Source organism: Anguilla anguilla, chromosome 1 (genome assembly GCF_013347855.1).
Source record: "Anguilla anguilla isolate fAngAng1 chromosome 1, fAngAng1.pri, whole genome shotgun sequence".
In the NCBI taxonomy this organism is placed as follows: Eukaryota; Metazoa; Chordata; class Actinopteri; order Anguilliformes; family Anguillidae; genus Anguilla; species Anguilla anguilla.
In genome coordinates, this window is record NC_049201.1 from 40,681,291 (window position 1) to 40,703,697 (window position 22,407).

Here is a 22,407-nt window from a genome sequence, read left to right on the forward strand (position 1 = left end):
TTAAAGCCTCTGTCTCTGACTTTGTTTCTTATCTCTTGACCTCATAATGGCTTTCATGACTTTCATTGGACTTTCTCTGGTCCTCTTGTTTACAAATGTCAATAACAGGCTCCAAAGACCTAGAATCTAGACTAGATACCCACAGTTCTCTTATACCTGGACTAAGGAAGCAATTGAACACACCTGACTAATTAGGAACGCCTGTGAAGCCATTTGTTGAAAACATTATGGTTCCCTGAAATGGGGGGGTCTGTGTGTAGAAAGTGCTGTAATTTCTACATGGTGAAACCAATGTATAAAAATACCCTTCAATAAAAACTGAGAATGTACACTTAAACCATATGTGAATTGTTGGTTTACAACAATAAATTGAAATTGAGGAGTATAGAGCCAAATCAAGGAAACATTTTTTGCCTTTGTCCCAAACATTATGGAGCTCACTGTTTATGGGTCCCAACACACAAATTGAAGAACCACATTACTATCTGTTCAAATACAGAATGTCCCATAAGGTTGTACACTTTTTCCTGTTTACCAATGTGATATTTTGTAAATGGTCTCATTACGGTCTCATTATCATCTCCCAGGGTCATTCCAGCTTCATTACCCACATGGACTGGTCTGTGGACTCGCAATATCTCATGTCAAACTCAGGAGACTATGAGATCCTCTATTGTGAGTATGCTTTGTGAGACACATAAGGGCCATTGCATGAATCAGTAGGAATGATGTGCCTCAGACTATCAGGGGTCTTTAGAGCGATGGACCAAAAGTTGCAGTCTCAGGTGTTAGATAAGATTCTTGTTGTACTTGTAAGTAACAGTTGCGTGAATGAGAGTACCTTGCCTGGATGAGGGCATGTTCCAAGCTAATGCACTACGTAGTAGCGTTGATACAGTAAGATAAATGCTGTAGTGTGACGCTGATCGGGCCCCTCCCCCACAGGGATCCCATCAGTTTGTAAACAGGTGGTGAGCGTGGAGACGACCCGGGACATTGTGTGGGAGACCTGCACCTGCACCTTGGGCTTCCACGTCTTTGGTGAGCATGCCTGATGGCCCCCGCTACACACCACCTCACACACCAACACGTGATGCGTGATGCGTGTGTTCACCTGTGCTCATCTCTCTCTCAGGGCTGTGGCCAGAGGGCTCTGATGGAACTGACATCAATGCTGTGTGCAGATCCAATGAGAAGAGGCTTCTTGTCACCGGCGATGACTTTGGAAAAGTCCATCTGTTTGCGTACCCATGTTCGCAGTTTCGGGTAAATACCTGCCTTGGTTTGGGGGGGGGGCAGGGTGTGGTGACAGGAGTGAAGGCCAGGAAAGACAAAGAGATGGCTGCTGAATATGTTTCATTCTTTGTCCCTTTAGGCTCCGAGTCACGTATATGGTGGACACAGCAGCCATGTGACCAACGTGAACTTCCTATTTGATGACAGTTACCTGATCTCCACCGGCGGGAAAGACATGAGCATCATGCAATGGCGAGTTGCATAGGACAGCCACCAGGGGGAGGCATTGAGGGAGTACTCTCCAGAAAAGGAGTGGGTGGGGTGGGGGGGGGGGGGGGGTGACTGGCCCAGAAAGCCCATATGGAAGGCACATGGAGCTGAAAGAAACAACCTGACAGCAGCAGGTTGATGTGATGGAATCCCCTGGCAGACCCTGAGTACCATGTTATTCAGCATATTACCTATATTTCACAGCTCAGGAATCCAGCGCTGGCATTTGAAACTCCCACAGCTCCACATCATGGCAACAGCAGTACTGTCCAACAGACACCATTCCACATTCAAAACACAAACAGTACTTTATACAGCCTAATTTGCATGTATTTCACCAAAATATAATGCGCAAACTATACTTAAGTATTTATGCCAGTTGAGTCCATAATGACAGCTGGCCCTTTCTTGTCTAGCCATAGCACTAATGCCTTTCACAGACTGTAAATACCTGTTTTTTTCTTTGTTACTGGTTTAAATGCTGAGATCAGCATTGCTGATCAACCTCAGTTGTTTATTTTTGCTGCCATTACCTTTTGGCTTCGTAAGGAACTGCACTGTTTCAAAAGCAAGTCAACTTTTCAGTCACATTTCCTTACTCATTTTCTCTTTTTCAATTCCCAAAGATCAAACACAGTGCTCACATTGTGTGTGCGCGCATGTGTGTGAGTGTGTGTAATAGCAGCAAGATTTGAAACTAGTGCATGCACCTTCTGCATGAGAATGCCTTTTTACTTTTTGAGATTGTCTTGTACTTACTTAAAAACACTTCTTCACAACCAATAACTGTGGCTACCAAGAGAGGGAAACATTTACACCCAAAGCAGTGTGAACTCACTTTACAAAGAGTTAAGCTGTTGTACTCTTTGCATTTTCACATACATTATGCTCTTAAGTCTTTGATATGAGGTTACTAATTTGGTGTTACATAATCATAAACAGACAAATATTGTAAAACACATATCTAAACAGGAGGTTGTGATCTGCCAAACTGTATTATAACATAGTTATACTAGTGAGAACTACCACTATAAATACAGACATTTTAATGTCTTAATTTGCACTGTCACCGTTTAAAACCATGACAGCAATGACGTGTTACAAACACAGGGCAACCACATTTGTCACTCCATTGCTAAACCACAGAATGGCTTTCTTATCACAACTGGTTACATTATTTATATCCAGCCTTTTCATTAACTCTGCTAATTAAGTATCACACATCTCAAGCAATATGTTTCTCACTTTACCCCCAACTAGGAAATTACAGAATGTTCTGTAACAAGCTGCAGGGGATGCCAAACATAAAACTGTTTGTCATCTAAAATAACGAATTACCTTTAATTGTTTTGTTTCTGAAAACAAAACAAAAAAACAGTTTGGACATGACCACATTTTGCATATCTAAACTTTGATTATGACTGCATATTAGCTGGCAGATATGACTATACCCATGATACCATGGCTAGTGAGTTGCAGGACTTCTGGTAGTGCTCTAAGCTATATGGACAGGAGGAGGATCTGCTTTGGAGAGTTATCAATGAAACAGGAATCCTTGCAGTTTTATCTGTCAGGAAATAGAAAGAAAAGATGGGGAAAGTAGATAAATGATTGCAATGTACTGTTTACGATGAGGAATGTATGTAGAGTAATTACATGGTTAAAATGGTAGTTATGACTCTAATCACAGCTCATCTCTGTTTGAAAATAAATATGGATTTAATTCATTTAACCTGTGTGTGCTTATGGTGCAGAAATGTGTCACTTTATAAACTTTGTACATTAGAAAATGGAAATAATTTGCAAACACAAAGACACACATACATGCATGCGCACGCACACTAAGGGCAACTGACCATGGTAAATGGTAAATGGACTGCATTTACATAGCGCTTTTATCCAAAGCGCTTTACAATTGATGCCTCTCATTCGCCAGAGCAGTTAGGAGTTAGGTGTCTTGCTCAAGGACACTTCGACATGCCCAGGGCAGGGTTTGAACCAGCAACCCTCCGACTGCCAGACAATCGGTCTTACCTCCTGAGCTATATCGCCATCACTCAGAGCTGCCTTAACTGTAATGGTTCAGCTGTCATCCATTGTGCTGAACAGTGGACAAAAAGTACAGTAGTTAATATGCTAAAGATTAGTCAAACATTTTAAGATGCTCCCCTATATTAGATGCTTTTTATTACATCGATCATAGGTACAGGGGAAGTTTTCATAAGGAGGTACAGTTTACAATGTAGGCATTTAGCGTATGCTTTTATCCAAAGTGATTTACAAAAGCTGCGTTAAACATGGTAGTGTTAAATTCACCACTCTATTACAGCCACTCCAGAAGTGCAAGCAAAAATGTTTGAAAAAAAACTAAAGTCCAGCTGCTCGCTTATAGAAATATACTAAACAACATATCCTAAACAACATATAAATATCCTAAAAATTTCCCTTTCTATTACTGGTTTTGATGTTTTTATGCATTGAATATCTGTCAAAGATAGTATGCAGTGTTTTGCAATGGGATATCATGATCCCACTATGAAGCAAGGTTGGTCTAATCCACATTTCTGTCTTCACTGAACCTAATGAATTCAAGGACAGGACTACTATCTTATTCTCCAGGGATGCTCTGTGGGGGATTAGAGTGATTCCAAAGGCCCTGACTGAGAGGGGTCCGGTGATCTGGGATGGTGTGATCTAATGTGATGTGTCATGGAACCAAAAATCCCTGGTGGCACCCCTGACCACATCAGTCATATTCTACAACTATGCCTTATTCCTGCACTGCTCTACATATAAAAGTTTATAAGTATAAGTATACAAATTAAAATCTAGATCAATATGCATCAGCTTTAAAAGGGAGCATTTTACAGGAACTTTGTAAATGTAGCAGGTAGAAGCTGTAACAGCATGTTTTCTTAATGCAAAGAATATATGCTGAGTTAGGTAGCCTAACCCCTCTGGAGAATAGGCCACTATATTTATGAAAAGCAGAGTGCTTTTCCAGAGGTTGCAAGGCATTGTGGGAAACTGGAAGGCTGCCTGTCTCTTGGGATGTATCATCTCAGATTCTCTTGGATTTGGACATTTTGCTTTTAGTCTGTTTTGTATATACTGCTGTGACATAAGGATTTGGCAAAATGTGTCTCCAATTTACTTAAAATATCACCTTCGGCCGACAATCATTACTGACATTTAGCATATTGTGATACTGGTACGTATGACAGTGTCATAGAAGGAATTTCACAAACGAAGAAAAAAAAACTTGGGGCAACTGTGGGCTATCGTGTGTTCATATGGTTGTGGAAACCTGGTAGATGGGATATGACACTATTTGGTTCATAATTCATTAAAACAATCATATCACCTCTCATTTACAAAAGAATCAAAAAGAAAGAGTAGGGGAGTGATGTCATAAGCTCATTTTTTCTTAAGAGGGGGTTTCCCTGCAACTGCCGGCGTACATTATCCGTCGCCAGTGGGCAGCAGAGCGGCAGTCGTTTTGCGTGGATTCATATTAAGCTCTTCCTCTCTCTTCCAAACACTACGGAGAAGAAGGAAAGATGGCAACTCTGGAGCAGCTGTCACCCACAATGCCCCGTCATTTCAAACAGACAACAGCCAGCATCGCTCAAGCATGGAATTGAGGAGACAAGCAAATCGCGAGAGCGAATGGAATGCAAACTGGCTACATATCAACGGGAAAACATTGGATTTCTTGTGTAGTGTTTCAGCATCAGCAAGCGACTGATAGTGAATTCCCTGACTGTCACAATATAACACACAGCATTAGTGTATTATTCATATATTTATCAATATTACAACATTGACAGTGCGCTCAAACCTGCCCCGAAAAGCTTGAGCGGAAAGGCTAGCAAGTGTTTCATCGTTTCATTCCAAAAGGAAAGGAAAATGAGGTAAGCAACAGAGAAGCATGCGTTTGCTTAGGCACGGTCACGGTAATTAATCAATGTGAGATAGAATTTGGGATTTTACAAGCGGCACATGTCAATTCACTTACAATCAAATTTTATCAAACATGTTGTTCAATGACCGAAGGTGGGCGGTGCATTTGGTGGGATTTAATTACCTGCCGTTTCGATGAATAGAAACTGAATTTGCCCAGTGATTGTTTAGAGCCCTTAGAAAAACGCAATGGAGAGCTGAGTAAGCCGGCATGGTGTTTCTATATTTCTCAAGGTGGGGCAGTATTTCTTTATGATAACATGAAATAGATTTTCACTATTTAAAAATAAAAATGCAAATAGTGCAAGTTTCTTAATGCATTCATATTTGCTGGTATATCAATTTTACGGATACCTCTGTTTCTGATGAAAGTGCTGCAGAATGATCATTCAGTAAAACTGAGCGTGGCCGAAAGGAATAGGGAGAATGTCGTCATGGAAACGAGGCTACACATGTGTCGGTAAGCCGTGCATAACATTGTAATAAAGAACAGTACAGAACATGAGAGAACGTCAGAACGTCAGCTGTCTAATGAATCGCCGTGTGGCTGTAGTACCTGCATGTTATTAACTGATTCATTAGGCCTACCGTATAATAATAATAATAATAATAATTATTATTATTATTATATTTTTAAGGATGACACCTAGTGAATGAGTCACGCTAAATGCCAGTGGGATATCGAGATACACATCAACAGGCGCATGTGCATCATTGCATAGTTGGTGTGCAGCATTGGTGTGCAAAATACTGAAGGTCACTTGGCAAAGAAGAGAACTCATGTGCATAGACAATCCCTGTCTCTCCAAATCCAAGCCTCTTTTGCCTACTGTCACGACAGTGACATACCTAAGATCTTCCGGATGGGTGGCACACTGTGAAAACTGGAGCGGAAATGTGCTCACAGCACAAAAATGAAACTAATCTATGATACTTCTTCAACAGACACCCATTGTGTATGTACTATAGAGAATTAATTTTATGTGTTGCTAACTGAAATAAAACCACAAAATATCCCATAATTTGCAGTCCTCCAGCACTTGAATTTGACACCCTTGATTTAGAAACAGTGTCCAGGGTCCAGTCAAGCTTAAATGGACAACTATAAAAATCAAAGCGCTTTGGTTTTGGCTTGCCAACTATCTACTGCTTCATCCTGGACAAACATGACCTCAGGGTACTGAAATACACTTGCAATAGGATACAATCCAGTAAACATGTTGTGTTCTTTTGACCGCATCTGAACCTAGTGTGTCAAATACTGTTCAGCACGTCGTTGTATTCTGTACACAAGTGCAGTGCTCTGTCCGCTTAAGGAAAGTAAACTTCTTACATATTCTGTCTTATTTTTTTTCCCAAATGCCTGTTCTATTTGAACAGATTTCCTTCAGTGAGAAATGGCTATATGTGGTCTTTCATTGGAAAGCTCTGCTGCTCTCTGTTCCACGGCAGGCAGTGTAAGTCTGCCAGCCTTGACCTCACTGGTAAGAGATGTCCCCCGGCCATGTGAGCCCATACTTAGCCAGGTGAAACTAAGTGTCTCTGGCAGTGTAGCAACTGACTGTAGAAACTACTGTGTGCCACCTCCATACAGGGGACTGATGCTGGCTTCACAGCAGGACCATTCCACAGTTTTGAAAATGGCTTGAGAACAAATACTGTTTATGTGTTTTTGTCATGTAGAGTAAGCTGGAGATTCAAAGCTTCAAAAGCATCCCACCCTGATGGCACTGCTTGTTCTGCTGCAGATCCTGAGAAATGTGTGCACAACTAATAAAATATTGACTTTATGTCTGTGTGAATATAATTTTATTTTAATATATTTATAAATATAATATTTTTGATTTGTATATTTAGCCCCTCCATGCAGATGCCAAATCTGGCCAATAATTATCCATTTAGGGGATGTTGTATTTAAGGCTTTATAGCTCCAGATGTGAGCATCACAGAGACTTGCAGAATGGCTTAAATGAAACAAGACACTTGTACAATTTACATTACAATACTTGATTACGTCTTGGCAAAAATGCAAAAATGAAGTTGTTCTCAGTTTGAACTGAAATACTGAGAGATCACTAATATAAAATGTCTAAAACTATACATGTTCATGATCATAAATTCCTTGATCACAACTGGGTGGACTCCGAGGGTGATATGCAGGACTACTAAAGCAACTATCTCCAGAAATTCTTTGTCCAATGTAAATCATTTAAATTTGCCCCTTTTGTTAGTTTAAGATGAAACATTGATATCACATTGAAAAATAATGCAAAAACATTGTGACACACTGTGGTACACATACTGTACCTATGTAATCATTCACTCTCGTCTATATGTTTGTTTCATCTAACAAATTATTGACTTTAATCATTTAAAATTTAGTTTTGAAGGTTTAAAACCATTTTACTGTTGAACAATCACAACATGATGAAAATCAAAGTATGAGCTCAATCTTTAAAAAAAGTAGTAGAATTAAGCAAATAAAGTAATGATATCCTTCTATGAACTGATTCAATCTCTTAGCACAATGCTGAGCACATATCTATGGAAAGCTAAATGTGACAAAAATTAATAAATTGATAATGAAATAAATAAGAAATGAAATAAATAAATATTTAATAATTACTGCCCCAGTACAGCCCAAATCAATGACTTCTTGAAGTCTCTGACCCACAGACTTCACCATGTGCTGAGTATCTTCTCTGGTGATGCTCTGCCAGGCCTGCACTACAGCCATCTTCAGCTCCTGCTTGTTTCGGGGGCTAGTTTCCTTAAGCTTTCTCTTTAGAATGTGAAACACATGTTCAGTTGTATTCAGATCAGGTGAATGACTTGGCTAGTCAAGAATTTTCCAGTTTTTAGGTTTGAAAAAACTCCTTTGTTGCTGTAGCAGTATGCTTACGATTATTGTCTTGCTGTAGGATGAATTACCATCCACTGAGTTTGGAGGCACTTGGATGAACTTGGGCAGATAAGATGCTTCTGTAAAATTCTGAATACATTCTCCTGCTTCTATCAGCCGTTACATCATCAATAAAGACAAGGAAGCCAGTATCTGTGGCAGCCATACATACCCAAATCATACAACCCGCACCATCATGTTTCATGGATGAGGGGGTTGCTTTGGATCTTGGGCAGTTTATTTGTGCTCACCCTCACTCTTCTACAAGTAAATCTTGGTCTCATCTTTCTCCAGAATTCTGTAGGCTCTTTTAGGTACTTTTTAGGAAACTGTAACCTAGCCATCCTGTTTTTATGGCTAACTAGTGGTTTGCTCCTTGCAGTATAGCCTCTGTATTTCTGTTTGTGAAGTCTTCTGTGGACAGTAGTCACTGACACAACCACGCCTACCTCATGAAGAGTGCTTCTGATCTGTCAGACAGGTGTTTGGGTGTTTTTATTCTCTATGGTGAGAATTATTTGTTCATCAACTGTAGAGGGCTTCCTTCGCTTACCAGGCTCTTTGAGATTACTGAGCCTGCCATTGCTCGGCTTCTTTGTAAAGATGTTCCAAAAAGTTAATTTTGGTAAGCCTAAGGTTTGGCCTATGTCTCTGACTGTTTTTCTTTCTTTATTATTCAGCCTCATAATGGCTTCCTTGACTTTCAATGACACAACTCTGGTCTTCATGTTGACAAATGCCAATAACAGAATCAAAAGCCTAGAATCAAGACTAGATACTCACAGCTCTCTTATACCTGCACTAAGCATGCAATTGAACACACCTGACTAATCAAAAACACCTGTGAAGCTATCTGTCCCAAACATTATGGTGCCCTGAATTGGGGGGTCTGTGTATAAAAAGTGCTGTAATTTCTTCATGGTGAACCCAAAATGTATAAAACTACCCTTTAATAAAAGTATCTGCACTTTAACCACATGTGAAATGTCTTTGTCCCAAACATTATGGAGCACACTGTATGTATTAATTTATGTATTTACAAATCAGCAGAAAAAGTACAAAGTGTGGTAAAAACCACAGGTCTCACTGGTTGAAATGAACTGAAGTGCCCTTATGGGAGTTGTAGTTTGGTTTTAAGATAGACATTTTTATTCTACAAAGGCATTATTTAATATTTGATATTTTTTGTGTTATTGAAAATGAATGGTTTGGTATGGAGATCTGTTTCAGACATTTCTGTGTAACTTCTCTAGCTTCACTTTATGCATTCCTAGCTTATACTTATACACATAATTGGAAGCTGCTGAACAATTACAAGTGTCATAAGTGTATCATATATACTATCCACTATTGAAAGGGTGCATGCTGTAAATTGCACAGTACTATTTCCTTGTCTTCATGGCAACCACAGAGGACACAGGAGGATTCAGCAGGGATGACCTTATGCCTTCAGAGTGTACCTGTCTTATACTAGCTTTGAATCAGTCAACACAAACCAAGTAGGGATGTTCAGGGGTGTTCATTCATATGGGTCCACAATACGTTTAGCACCAGTGCATTGGATTGACAATTTGTAAATAATGTAGGAACTGTCTGAAATGTGATACTGTGTTAATGTATTTGAAAGCAATATTACTTGTCTCTGTGCAGACACACATGTGCCAGTTAATAATGGCTTTTTCATTGTCTTTATTATACAATGCATGCCTAGTAGCACGCTGACTTTCACAACAGATTGTTTTCTGTGTGGCTTATCATTTATGTGGAGGAATGGAAAGTGAAGGGGTTTGCTGCTCATATGGGACTTGATGGAAAATAATTTTGAGTAGTCTGTCATTTTGTGCAATGTTGGTCTTCTCATGTGACATGCACCAGCACATGTGATTAGAGGGTACAAGGGAGGTTTCATGGGATACCATGATGCTAAAGCCCCTGCATTTTTGCATTGTGGTCTATATAGAAACTGAGTGTGTGTAGTATATAGGGGCTGATGAGTGGTTGTGGTTTATATTGTGACAGAGGGGTGTAATTATATAGGGACTGGGTGTGCTTTAGGTTGCTGGTTGCTCATGGTAATAGGCTCCCTGGATATACAGCATTTACAACAGTGTCTGTGGCATTACTGGACAAGCTCCATAGACAGTATGAAGGTCATGCTGAATACAGCTACGCAAATATACTTTTATATTGATAAAGTAGGCTTTCCCTTGGAGCAGAGTTGTACTGTAGAGCACCTTACTCAGCACACAGTTCATTTACTTCTAAAAAAAAATTGCTCTACTACACTTTCTTCTTTCCATTCAAAAAAATAAAAATAAAAAATCCAAAGAGGGCCTTCAGGCAGATTGGTATGAACAAGTTAACCCTTTGTTTACCATGTGCCAACAGTGAAAGTGTCCTCTGTGCTTCAGTGCTCACAAATGGTGCTTTTACATGAACATTCAATTCCAATTCCAGTGGACGATATGGACAGTCAGTGTGCACAGGCTTGACAGAATCAGCTGAAAGTCACAGACATTGAACCTACTCTCATTGGTTGGAAGAAATTGTGTACATTACTGTTGACTAGTTTTTGTATTCAGCCAGGTGACTGAATTTGCTGTTAAGAGACATACAGCAACATGTCCCTCCTATCCCCTCCAGTCTAGTCATTCAGGAAGCACATGATCTATGCTATTTGGGTGCACTGTGAGTCATGCAGCTTTTACTGCTGAACAGCGATGGAAACCTAAGGACAGCTTTCCTGCCTCCTCTGCTGGTATTAATACAGCTAGTATTAATATTATTACCACAGATATTAGTATTACACAGGGGATGGTGTCATACAGTGATATAACTATCATTACTGTTGATTTTCGTATGAATACTGTGAATATGAGAATTAAAACTGCTGATATGTGGATTATTAATTACCATGTAAAAAACCGTAAAAAAAAAAAAAATTAAGATAGTGAAAAATGGCCAAAAAAACTTTTCGAGTCCTAGGGGTTAAGGGAAAGGGGCTATATATTTCATATTTTAAAACTGCTTTATACAGTATTAATTTCATTTCTGCAAATATCTGTATTATTTAGGCCCACAAGGACACACTCTGTCAGTTCCATTCTAATAGATTTGTTATTTTCTGTTTCCTTCTTGTTTGCATATTTTCTATCTTTATCTGGACCTACAGTAACAAATATAACTCCACACAGGGTGTTGTTAGAAGCAGAAGTCATTTGTGGCAGTGTGTGGGAGGGCAGTTTGCAGTAGCAGATGTGGATGTTTTGGGCTGAGTCTGATGTTGCCCCGCCCAGTCTTTGGTGATTTCAGTGTTTCAACCATGTGGGAGCGCAGCTGAAATCTTCGGCACGTCACATTCTCAAATCTTGGGCAGCTGCCTGGCCTACTGTTGCACTGTGTGTATAATCAGAGCCTTTAGTCATTTTATTTCTACACCGTCTGCATAAGCAGGAATATTTTTAGTAGCAAATGAAGTGTTATCATTTCTATAGTCATCTGCTTTTCCAGGACAGCTTTGGAAGGTCAGCTCTAGGTGCAAATTAAGTGAGGAGTGACCCCCTGTGGAAGTGTTTGTCTATGTCGCTAAAGACCACATGAGGTTATGGAGCCTAAAGAGTAGCCCAGATGCTGCAGGTTTCAGTCCCTGGGAGAAACTCACAATTGTGCAAAAAATGGTGGTGGCATAGTCTTTTAAATGCTGTGGTATATGTAAGAGTGAGACCGAGCAAATAAAAAATTGATTTCTGAAGTGCATTTGTAGGACAGTAGTTGTCACTTGCAAATCTGCGTTTGAAAAATGCATGATTTATTTTAGATATATAAGGTATTGCCTTTCAAATGGCATCAGCCCTCGCTCAGTTGAAATGCATTCTGAATGAAATATAATTGTGATGATATAATTGTTAGATCCCGCAAAGGGGAACTTACAGAATTATCAAAGTCATGCTCGGGAATAAACAGAGCCAGACAAATCCAAAACGTGACTCATTAATCTGCTTAGACTGTGTATATTTTGATGAGAGGTTGCGTGGGCTGAGTGACATCATTGTTGAATCACAGGGGGATTGCCGTGCGTTCTGCCTCCTCTGGCTGTCCGCCTACACTAACGCTGCTATTTTAGCCTGTCATGCTGAGGGGTCTAAATATAAAGAGTCATCACATCCCTGCACCTCAGCTGCTGGCCAATTATGTAGCAAACTATTTTGTTTTAGAAATGCATCAGCAAGATTTTCTGAATTGTGCTTATATATCAGAAAGCAGAGGAAGGTTACAGGTTTATTCAAGGGATTCTGTAAATGGTCATCTGAGTCTGCTTGGATATAACACAAAATCTCTATTCAGCAAATCCTGATATTATGTGCTTATTACAAAATTGTGAAAGCTCTTATTTAATGCACTTTATTCATAATTTTTTTTTAAATTTATGTATAAAGAGTAGGTTATCAATTTCATCATCATCTTCCACTAAATAGTTTTCAATATCCCCTTGACAACTACATTCCTTTATTCATCTCTTGTTGTCCCACAAAAATAAGAAAATAAGCAGCATACAGTAATCACCTAAGAAGGGGTTGCAATTATAAATAGAGGCAGTATATAATTTCATCCCACAGTAAAAAGTCAAGTTTCATTGACAGGGTGCAGTTGTGGGGTAAGAATATATATTTGAGCTCTCTAAAGCTCTATGAAGCACATACTTGACTCAATATGCCAGGGGGTGTCTTTCTCAGGGATATAAGGAACTGTTAAGTTGTGTATTTGAAAAGGGACTGGCCTTTCAGTAGAAAACTGAATGAATCCCTTTGATCTACAAAGCCAAGTGCTCCATTGCAAAGAGCTATATCCCAATATATTATTTTCATAGTGCACCATGTTTTAAGGTCATTGTTTATTGTTTATTGTTTATTTTGGATCCCCATTAGCTGTCGCCGTAACGACTGCTAGTCTTCATGGTCATGGTATGTAGGGTATTGAAAGCCAGTCAAAGTCACAGTGATTACACATCTAGCTCCATGTCAATGTTTCACAGACCTGAGCTGTTTATATACATTGAACCATTTCAACAGTTGCTTTGGTGATTTATCTGCTGGAATAGCTGAAATGAGGAACGTGAATTTGCTGAGTGTTTAGTTTTTCTGCAAGTGCTTCGGAGAGGAATAATATGGGTCAGAGGCTTATTGCTTTATATAACAGTCTGCAGGAGCAGGCCAGTCAATGTGCTACAAATACACATTTTCAAATTGACATCTTCCAATGCATGTATTCAAATGCATTTCCTTGTGCAATCTAATATCTGAATGCATGTAAGCACAGACTCAATACAATACTCTCTTTGGATAGCTTATTACTTGATTCCCAAGGTTTTACGTGTGTGTCAGATAGTAAAAAAACAGTTTATATCCAAAGTATCACATTTAGACAAGAATAAAACAGAAGGTGCCACATAAACACACACACACATGCATGCACGCACACCACATCGGCCCTAACCAGTGCATTGAAACCCCTGTTCAGTGAGGTGCCATGCTTTAACAGCCCTTCCTGTGCACTCCAACTGTCATCGCCTTATTTGGCTGTGTTCCTGCTGGCTTACTTCCTCCTCCTCTTGCATGTAATGATAAACCCCATGAAGCTCCTTTGCTGGGATGTGAATGCTTTTTGGTTCACAGATCTTACCGTTGCAAAGAAGCTTATTGATCTATCTTTGCATCAGATAGAAGAAGTCTATTTTTGGAGAGTCAAAGTTTGACACACAAACGCCCACACACACACACACACACACACACACACACGCACACAGACACACACACACACACACACACACACACACACACACTTACACGTTCCAAGACATATGCAAGTTGATTCAATGCAGATCATTGTTGAAGATACATTGTGTTAATCACTAGTAATAGGATAGTGTTTGTCATCGCCAAGCTTAGGTCTGCTGTTCTGGTTTCTCTGTATCCACAGGAGTTGCTTTGTTTTGACTTAAATGCTGCTAAAAAAAGAGTGAAAAGGTGAAAGGAACAGGATCATGATGACGGAATGGGCTTGAAACCACTCATACACTGGTGGTGCATGGCAGAAACTGACATCACTCATACTGCAGCAACAGTTGTCAGTTCCAGCCCATTCCTCCTGGGCAGAGTCTAGAAATAATTTTGTGCAGTGTTGTAGAGGCCCAAAATGATATTAAGAGTCAGTCAGTAATCTCTTTATCCTTTAAAGGGCTGTACAGGGGGTTGCATTGCTTCTGCTCTGACCAGAGAACTGCACTATGGCACACTGATAGTCTTTTTGTTTCTTGTAAGATTGAATGGAGTGAGGATGCTGATCAAGCTCACTTTTCCTCTAGGGCAACACACAGTTAAGCTATATTCCTGAAATCACAGTAGTTACATAATGGTGAACTTACGATATGCCAACATGTGACCACATTTCATTGAATTGTGACATCATGACAATTTCATGTAAAAAATTGAGCTTAGAATTTGGAATTTTATGTAAAGTGTTATGCCAAAAAATGTTTTTGGTTTTACAATTTGCATGAAAGCAATGAGAATGCTTAGTTTTTAGTTTTTCAAAAGGTTTTGATGGTCCTATCAATGATTTTTTTATTTTATAAAAACCCTCCAAACGCATATATACTCAAGGACTTCCTCTTTTGATTTGTTTTTCACTATTACACAGACACCACTGTGGGTGGCAGCCATATATTCTTTTCATGAAATTAGGTGAGTTCTATTTCAGGTGCCTTTTTGTCTTTTGTGCTGTGAATGTGCTGTATTACGCATTGTAAGACCTGTGTTTGTTAGAGATCATTCAGTCATTAGGTACAGTAGGCCCCACTGCTGTCTCTACATGTCTATCTGCATGCTGCTTGTTATGTCTTTGTTTAGGCTCCGCCCCTTCTTGTTTTGCAGCTGCAGAGACAGCTGCATGTTTCAGGCGAGCTGTTTTATGATTCTTCTTTCTTGTGGTTTCTTTATTGTGTGAAGCAGCACAGCGTGTTATGTGTGATCCCTCTCATGGCAAGCAGTGGCAGAAGGTGAAAGTGCTGCATCAGTTGCAGAATAAACATAAAAGAAAACGGTGCTGTGTTGGGCCCTCACATGCACTGCAAAAAAAGTTTGTCTGCGGTGTTAGCGTTTTAATGTGACTTAACCCTTTAGGTCGCACTGGCCAATATTCAGGCCAGAGTGGGTTTATTTGCATTACTTTTTTTACGGTGATATTTTCTGTCAACCTGGTCACACAATATACCTTTTGGAAAGTTTTAAAACTCATATAAATGCCAATGTTTTAGCAACAAAGCGTTCTTATTTCGCACCATGTGGGGAGGTGAAAAAGCTTGGGGGTCTTCACCTTCAGTGCTTTTGGGAAATACGCAGACGGCATGAATCCCAGTAAAGTTAGTGTTCTTATCACGGCAAGGATCCAGCAAGCAAATTCTATAGTATTTTTTTCTCCCAAAAATGTGCTAAATCGGAGAAACATCAACAGAATGCCCATTGCTGACTTAGTAATTCCCTGGAGGAATTATTATTGTTGTTCTTTTTTCCATTGCATACACACTGAGGGTTTGGCGTACATGAATGGTATTATCTCTGGTTTGTATAGACTCATCAGGAACAAGGTGATACCCCCTACAAGTTTCTGAGCAGTACTGGCCAAGCAGCCCCTTAGTATAGCCAATGGGGCCTGCCATTAAGCTACATCTCAACATGGACATTATAACTTCTGCCCAGTACACAGCCAGTGGCAAGCTATTATAGTAATGACTTTACTCCAATAATATTTAGAGTAATTCTGACTCTTGGAAAACAAGACTTCTGCGGGTTGCCTTTCCAAAGAGACCAGGATTATACCTGTAGGCATAAGGACTAAAGAGTAGTAACGATTTTATTTGGTTATGTCATTTTCAGGCTTGAGTTAAAAAAGGGGGTGTGCAGAACTTGCTGTTGAACCATGCAGTGATGACAGCATGTCATGACCAGTCTGGATCAGTGCAAAAGCGATGGGGGTGTAATGAGATGTAAACAGCGTTGTGCTAACAGCAGAGGGCAGCAAATGGGAGGCAGGGTGTCCTTACATCATATCTTTTCTCAAGGGTTGTGACATTACTGGGAGCTGGAAATTGTGTGTGTGTGTGTATGTACATGAATGTGTGAGTGTGTGTGCATGCATGTGTTTGTGTGTGACCTGCCATTGTACTTTTAATTTGCAGTTTTGTCCTTGTGTCGGGGGAAGGGTGAATGGGTCATCATTTGAAAAGACAGGTGCAACTGCCTCTGACCTCAGCCTGCAATGAGATCTGCTTGTGAGGCTGCTTCCCTCTGTCCCTCTCTCGTACTCTTCCCCTCTCTCTCTTGTGCATATGCACAGGAAATATTAGGAAGCAGGATGTAGGAAGCAGCTGAAAACATTTGAAAAGAATAAAAGATTTTATTCATTTCACAATAAAACAGAAGTGAATAAAACTTCCTGAGCATGCAATCTGTATTTGGTATTGCTTTCAACAGGCCCATTTGACACAGTTGCTTATTAAACCATACAAGTAGGGTGGCTGCTGGGTGGCGCATTCAGTTAAGACACTGTGCAGTGATGCAAGATCGAGCCCCATGGTCTCAGATCAAAACCATGCCAGTGCTGACTGTGGCTGGTAATTCCATAATCAACAATCAATGCAGAGTATATGAGTGGGTTCACTTGGTGAGGGGTTCATACAGTATCTAGCAACCCCCACTGGTCACCCATGGACTGCATGCTAAAGCCACATTTGAAAAGTCTTCCAACTCCGCTCTATGCGAGCTTGGCTGTAGTCTGTGGCATGGAGGAGAACCATGGATGTCTCCACTCTTCCAAATCGGCAGTGGGGTTAGCTCATGAATGCAGCTGCAGTTACGAGCAATTGGCTACTCGAAATTATAGTGGGAATTGGACACATCAGCCAAATGTTAGGCACCAAATTTATAAAAACAATAAAATAAAATATGAATGCAAGTAGCCCCTGGTTGTGCTATTAATCAATTTATATTGGTGTACAGCCCATATCTATCTTGTGTCTATGTGACAAATGTGACACCCTGTGGTGAAACAAGGGGAAAAATTATCATATAAATAATAAAGCTGCAAGCCACCTCAGAAAAGGTGTTTATCTCCGGTCATTTTTGACAGATCATGACACTGGTCAAATTTCCTTTGCATTAGTACCTGCACCAGTAGCAGAAACCAGTTCAAATGTACAAGTGTCAGAGATGGCAGATGTTAAAAAACAGCTAAATTTAAAGAAGTGCTGGACGTGCTTGTGCAGCAAGTGGAAAAGCACTACTCTATTTCATATGGTTCACATGGATGTGGACCAGGCCTGCAGGCATTTAAAATTGGCCAAGATTGCAGGGGTGGGATTGAGGGAAATGTAAGTAGAATACGGACAACTTGAAACACAGCTGGATGGAGCTGTGGGAAATAGGTCCACCCACCACAGCACATTAGTGAGCAGAACAGGTACCAGACCCATTACATTATATGGCAAAATATCATCTTCTCAAATCTAGTTTTATAGTATTTCTTGTGATAATTCCGAAATCATTGATTGAAAGAAGACTTGTATAGTCCTTAGTTTATCACACATGTCAAATATTAAAGAAGATTAAAACTGTTTAAAACTCAGCTCATGGAAATAATTTTGAAACTAAACATTGACAATAATGTACATTTAATTAATCATTTTAAATATACATCCCTCATGTGCATTCTCACAGACACACGGAAGTGGAGCCTGTCTCTTTAAGGATTAGGAAGCTGCTGTATGTTGTGCAAGGGCAGACGGTGGGGGACTGGGGGAGGGGCTGTTTCCGTGTGTCTGCTGCTTCTCCCCCCTCCCTCCAGTCTCCAGTACAGCTCTGCACCTGCGACCGTACATCCCCCCAACCCCCTCCCCCCTTCCTCTGTGTGGGTGTGTTTGCTCAGGCCTGCAGCACAGAACCTTTAATCCTCACACTGTACCCCTATATGGCATAGAGTGGGAATTCCCGGTTGTGTCAGTGTCCAGTGATGGCAGGTCAGTCAGTTGCTTTACAACTGTTGGTTTGCATTGTCTGTACCTCAGTGAAAGTGGCACAGTCAGTTACCAATTTTTATATGCATATTTGGGTAGGGCTGCTTCTGTGGTATGTTTGTGTCCCTTGGAGGAATATGTTAACTGCAGCAGACCATATTTGCAACTACCTACCCAGACGTCAGGGCTATTTTATCTATAATATATGCTCTACATGGTGGCTGCCCCTCATAATGAGCTTCAGAGAATTCACTTTTTTTCCATTCCTTATTTGGAATATTTGAATATTTTTCAGAATTTTTATGTTGTGTACACTGCAAGTTATTGAATCTTGGAAAGTGAACGCAATGTGTCCACAGAATTGTTTTGCTCAAGAATGCAGCCATCTTTTTATATCCATGCTGTGCATTTATTTATTTATTTGAACCATTTTTAGACTGTGGGTGGGTTACAAAAGATTTTTCCTGGCTGATATACTGTACATACCCACATAATAGTATGCACTGGAAACTGTTTTTTCATTCCAAGAGGTAGATTTGGAATATTGTTCTGAGGAAATTGTCTGCCTGACATTCCAACAGTGTAAGCATCAGGTAGGACTACTGACACACTCATACAGCTGCTGATTGCAGCTGTATGAGTGTGTCCTACCTGATGATCAGTGTGTCCCAGAACTGATTCCTTCTTCAGTTACACAGCTACAACCAAGAGTCCTCCTACAAACCAATTTCCCTTCGCTGGCAACCCTCGGCAACTTCCCCCTCCTCCACTGCAGCCTCAGAGAATGCCCCTCCTCCACTCAAGGCTTCAGCTGAGCACTCCTCCTCCACTGGCGACTCCCAGCAAATCCCCCTTTTTCCCCGACAGCTCTGGAAACCGACTTTTGTAGTGAGCATCACAATTGCTCTGCGTCTTGGGGTTGGTATCAAATGGTAATGGTAATCATAAGTGACACACCCAGAGGGCAGAGTCAAGTCAGGTTTGTGAAGGCTTAGACTCCACCTCCAGCCATCATGAGCATGAGAAGGATCCGGCTGATACAGTCTTACCTCTCTATGGGTGAAATACCCACCCCCACCTCTGCCTATTTCTCCTGCATCCTATCACAGCTCTCATTATCATTCATTAGGATGATAAAAACAAGTGGAGTGTGTATATTTGTGTGTGTGTGTGTGAGAGAGAGAGAGCGAGACAGAGGAAGAGAGAGAGGGTGTGTGTGTATATCAGTGTATGAGCGTATCTGAGTGGGTTTATGTGATTGAGAGCTCTGGTTAATGCTAACCTTGGGCAGACAGAGAAATGAGAAGAGCAGTTGGTCTGATTACTGGCTGACCTCACCAGCTCACGTGCGTTCAGCATGGCTGTAGGAGGAGGGTGGGAGGGCAATCGATCTGGGCATGCAGCTCCTGGATTTATGAGAGGAGATCCATCAGACGCTGTAGCTGTGTGGGGGAGGGCTGGCCTGAGCAGCGAGGGTATGACAGGGGAGGGGGGGTGTCACAGCTGGGAGGGAAGTGGGGGGAGCTGTCAGGGACGAGCAGGCGGGGCTATGTAATCTGCCTGGAGTAGAGAGCAAGGCTGCAGCAGTCAGAAAACACTGCCTCGGAGAATCAGGATTCATCTCCGTCTCTCTCTCTATGCTCAGGACCCTTACTGATCTCCATATCCCTCATCCCACTGCCGTACTCTTTTCTGTCTGTCTCTCTCTCTCTCTCTCTCGCTGTCCCTTCTTCATCAGAACAGCAGATGTATCTATGAGAAAAGGAAAATATCTGGAACTTTTCTTCCTTTTTTAGTTTTTTTTTACTCTCCCTCCTTTTCTACTTTTTGTTCTAACCACATAAAGAGTTTTGTAAAATAGATTAGTGTGCCTGGGGTGATGGAACAGGAGGGGATGCTGAGGAATGCCGTCTTGCTATGCTGCCCAATCTGAAGAGTTGGGCTGGATGCTGAGGCCTCCTTGGTACCTATCCCAGTAGTACTGCAGGAAGCGTACAGAAATACAGAGAGCTTTCCTGCCAGATACAGCGGAGCTGGCACAGGCTGTGAAGATGGATATTAATCTGCAGTCCCACCGCTTTTACTTTCCCCAGATTTATTGTGATTCTGGATCCCCCCTTAATGACTACAAAACCAGGTAGGTGATCTCTGAAGAAGGGTACCTCTCCAAGGTGCACTCAGTTAGCAGACAGGTTGTGGGAAAAAGCTTGAGCCTCGTCTTCGCAAGAGCAGCAGTGCAATGACAGTAGATCATAGGAAGGCTACTTAACAACCTGTTTTATGCTGGCGCTCCCCATGCGCTGCCTTTGTGGTATTTTGCTGCTCGCCTGCATTAGCACGCGCTCACAGTGAACTGACAGTTCGCAGAAAATTAGTCTTGATCGTCGACCAAATGTCGCTAATGGCTTACGGCCCTGTTGTGCAAGCACAGCGGTTCTGCGCTTTTCAACCCATTCACCGGCTGAGGCAGAACACAATCTGGAACAAAAGCGCCAAAAATAGACACCTCCTCTATGATGCTCAGTCGCTCCATCTGAATGAACCTCTTATCAGGCAAGCGGCTCACCCTGCGCTGTTCAGATCCAGATTTATTAGGAATCTTTAGAAGATATTAATAAGCCTATTGTTCACACTTAATATCGTTCTGAAACCCCAGGTCCTCTCAAGTCCTCCAGAGTACACTGATGTCACTGCAATTATTACTGCATCCAGTGTCAGACACAAGCTAAAACTGCAGTATTTTCCATTTTGGTTGCCACTAACATAAACTCATGCATACCTCAGTCACTGTTTAAACATATCTGCTGCTTCATTTTAAAGTGTTCTACACTGGCACATCTGAAGGTTTTAAAGGCCTCCTGAAATTCAAAAGTGTTACTTTAGAATTTGTGCATACATTTATCTATTGTCAGAGTTCCTTTTGCAGAGGCATTCAGCAGTGTTTAATTATCGTCTCATCTCTGTCTCTTGATATTCAGTTCAGTTCACTGGAGACTTTGACTTGCAGGATCATCACAGTGTGGATGATTTGGAAATTGCTCAGTGTGTGCCTGTCTGAGGGTTTGTGTGACTATCAGGAACTGCTGCTACAGCTGAATACAGCTGAGAAATAGCCTCCACCTCTTCTTTGTTTCTGGATTCACTTTGTAAATTCTGTGATACTACTGCTGGGATATATATGGCCAGATATTTTTTCTATCTTTTGCATGTGTGTGTGTGTGTGTGTGTGTGCGTGCATGCGTGCGTGTGTGTGTGCGTGCGTGAGTGTGTGTGTGTGTGTGTGTGTGTGCGCATGCTGCTGTGAGTGGGCTAGCATGTGAGGCACCTTTGACAGAGAGATCAGTGTTCAGAGGTGCCTCTGAAAGGTCAGCCAGTAATTCTAGGAAGATGACTGGAGTGATCACTATAATATTGTCAACGACAGTGGCTTCCGGGCATCAGGATTCATTTTGCGGACCAAATATGGCATTTTCAGGCTCACATTAATTCCCTACTCTGGAACTGCCTGTGTTAAATTTCCTGCAAAATGCTTCAGAAAAAAACACAGGCTTGATGCAGTACTGGATAGTCTCTAAACTGTAAATGGCAGGCCAACCCTGGCTGATTGGTCTGTTCTGATCAATGTGTTTCAATTTTCCATCCTCTTGGCTGAGGTGTTGTGGGTGTGAATTTCTGATGAAAACGTCAGTGAGTTTCAATGGTTTACACATTCTAAATTTTGTATTGTAATTATCACTTCGCTCCTTTAGAAGCGCCAAGGGTTGACCCATGAGAATTTCAGACCTGGTTTTACTGTCATCATTGACTAAGTGCATATGGAGTACTATCTGATTTTAGTGGTGGCCATATTCCAAAAAGAAAAACTAAGCTAATTACGTGAACTTCACATTGCAATTACTGAGCAGATGCTCTCATCCAGAGTGTCTTAGAAATTTTGAGAACACCAGTGGTAGTCTCAGGAACTAAGAAC

At 41.0% G+C, this 22,407-nt stretch overlaps 2 protein-coding genes across 9 annotated transcripts in view; both read left to right on the forward strand.

Moving 5' to 3' along the window:
* eml1 (EMAP like 1) overlaps window positions 1-3,238 on the forward strand; it is a 94,373-nt gene extending 91,135 nt beyond the window's left edge. For all 5 annotated transcript variants that reach the window (XM_035429016.1, XM_035428988.1, XM_035428998.1 and 2 more), the window contains 4 exons: window positions 588-675; window positions 946-1,041; window positions 1,136-1,266; window positions 1,376-3,238. In XM_035429016.1, coding sequence (XP_035284907.1) covers window positions 588-675; window positions 946-1,041; window positions 1,136-1,266; window positions 1,376-1,501 — 441 coding nt within the window. In that variant the 3' untranslated portion in view covers window positions 1,502-3,238. The remainder of the gene's footprint in view (window positions 1-587; window positions 676-945; window positions 1,042-1,135; window positions 1,267-1,375) is intronic.
* A 1,732-nt stretch (window positions 3,239-4,970) lies between these two features.
* The window catches only part of evla (Enah/Vasp-like a), a 75,049-nt gene continuing 57,612 nt past the window's right edge, over window positions 4,971-22,407 (forward strand). Inside the window, exons 1-2 of one of the 4 annotated variants that reach the window (XM_035435441.1) lie at window positions 4,971-5,420; window positions 15,068-15,111. Coding sequence is in view for 3 of the 4 variants with exons in the window: in XM_035435437.1 (XP_035291328.1) it covers window positions 20,489-20,574 (86 nt within the window). In the remaining variant the exon portion in view is untranslated. Of the gene's footprint in view, window positions 5,421-15,067; window positions 15,112-19,985; window positions 20,575-22,407 lie in introns of those variants that run through there. The other 3 variants (XM_035435440.1, XM_035435437.1, XM_035435443.1) reach the window with 3 other exon arrangements.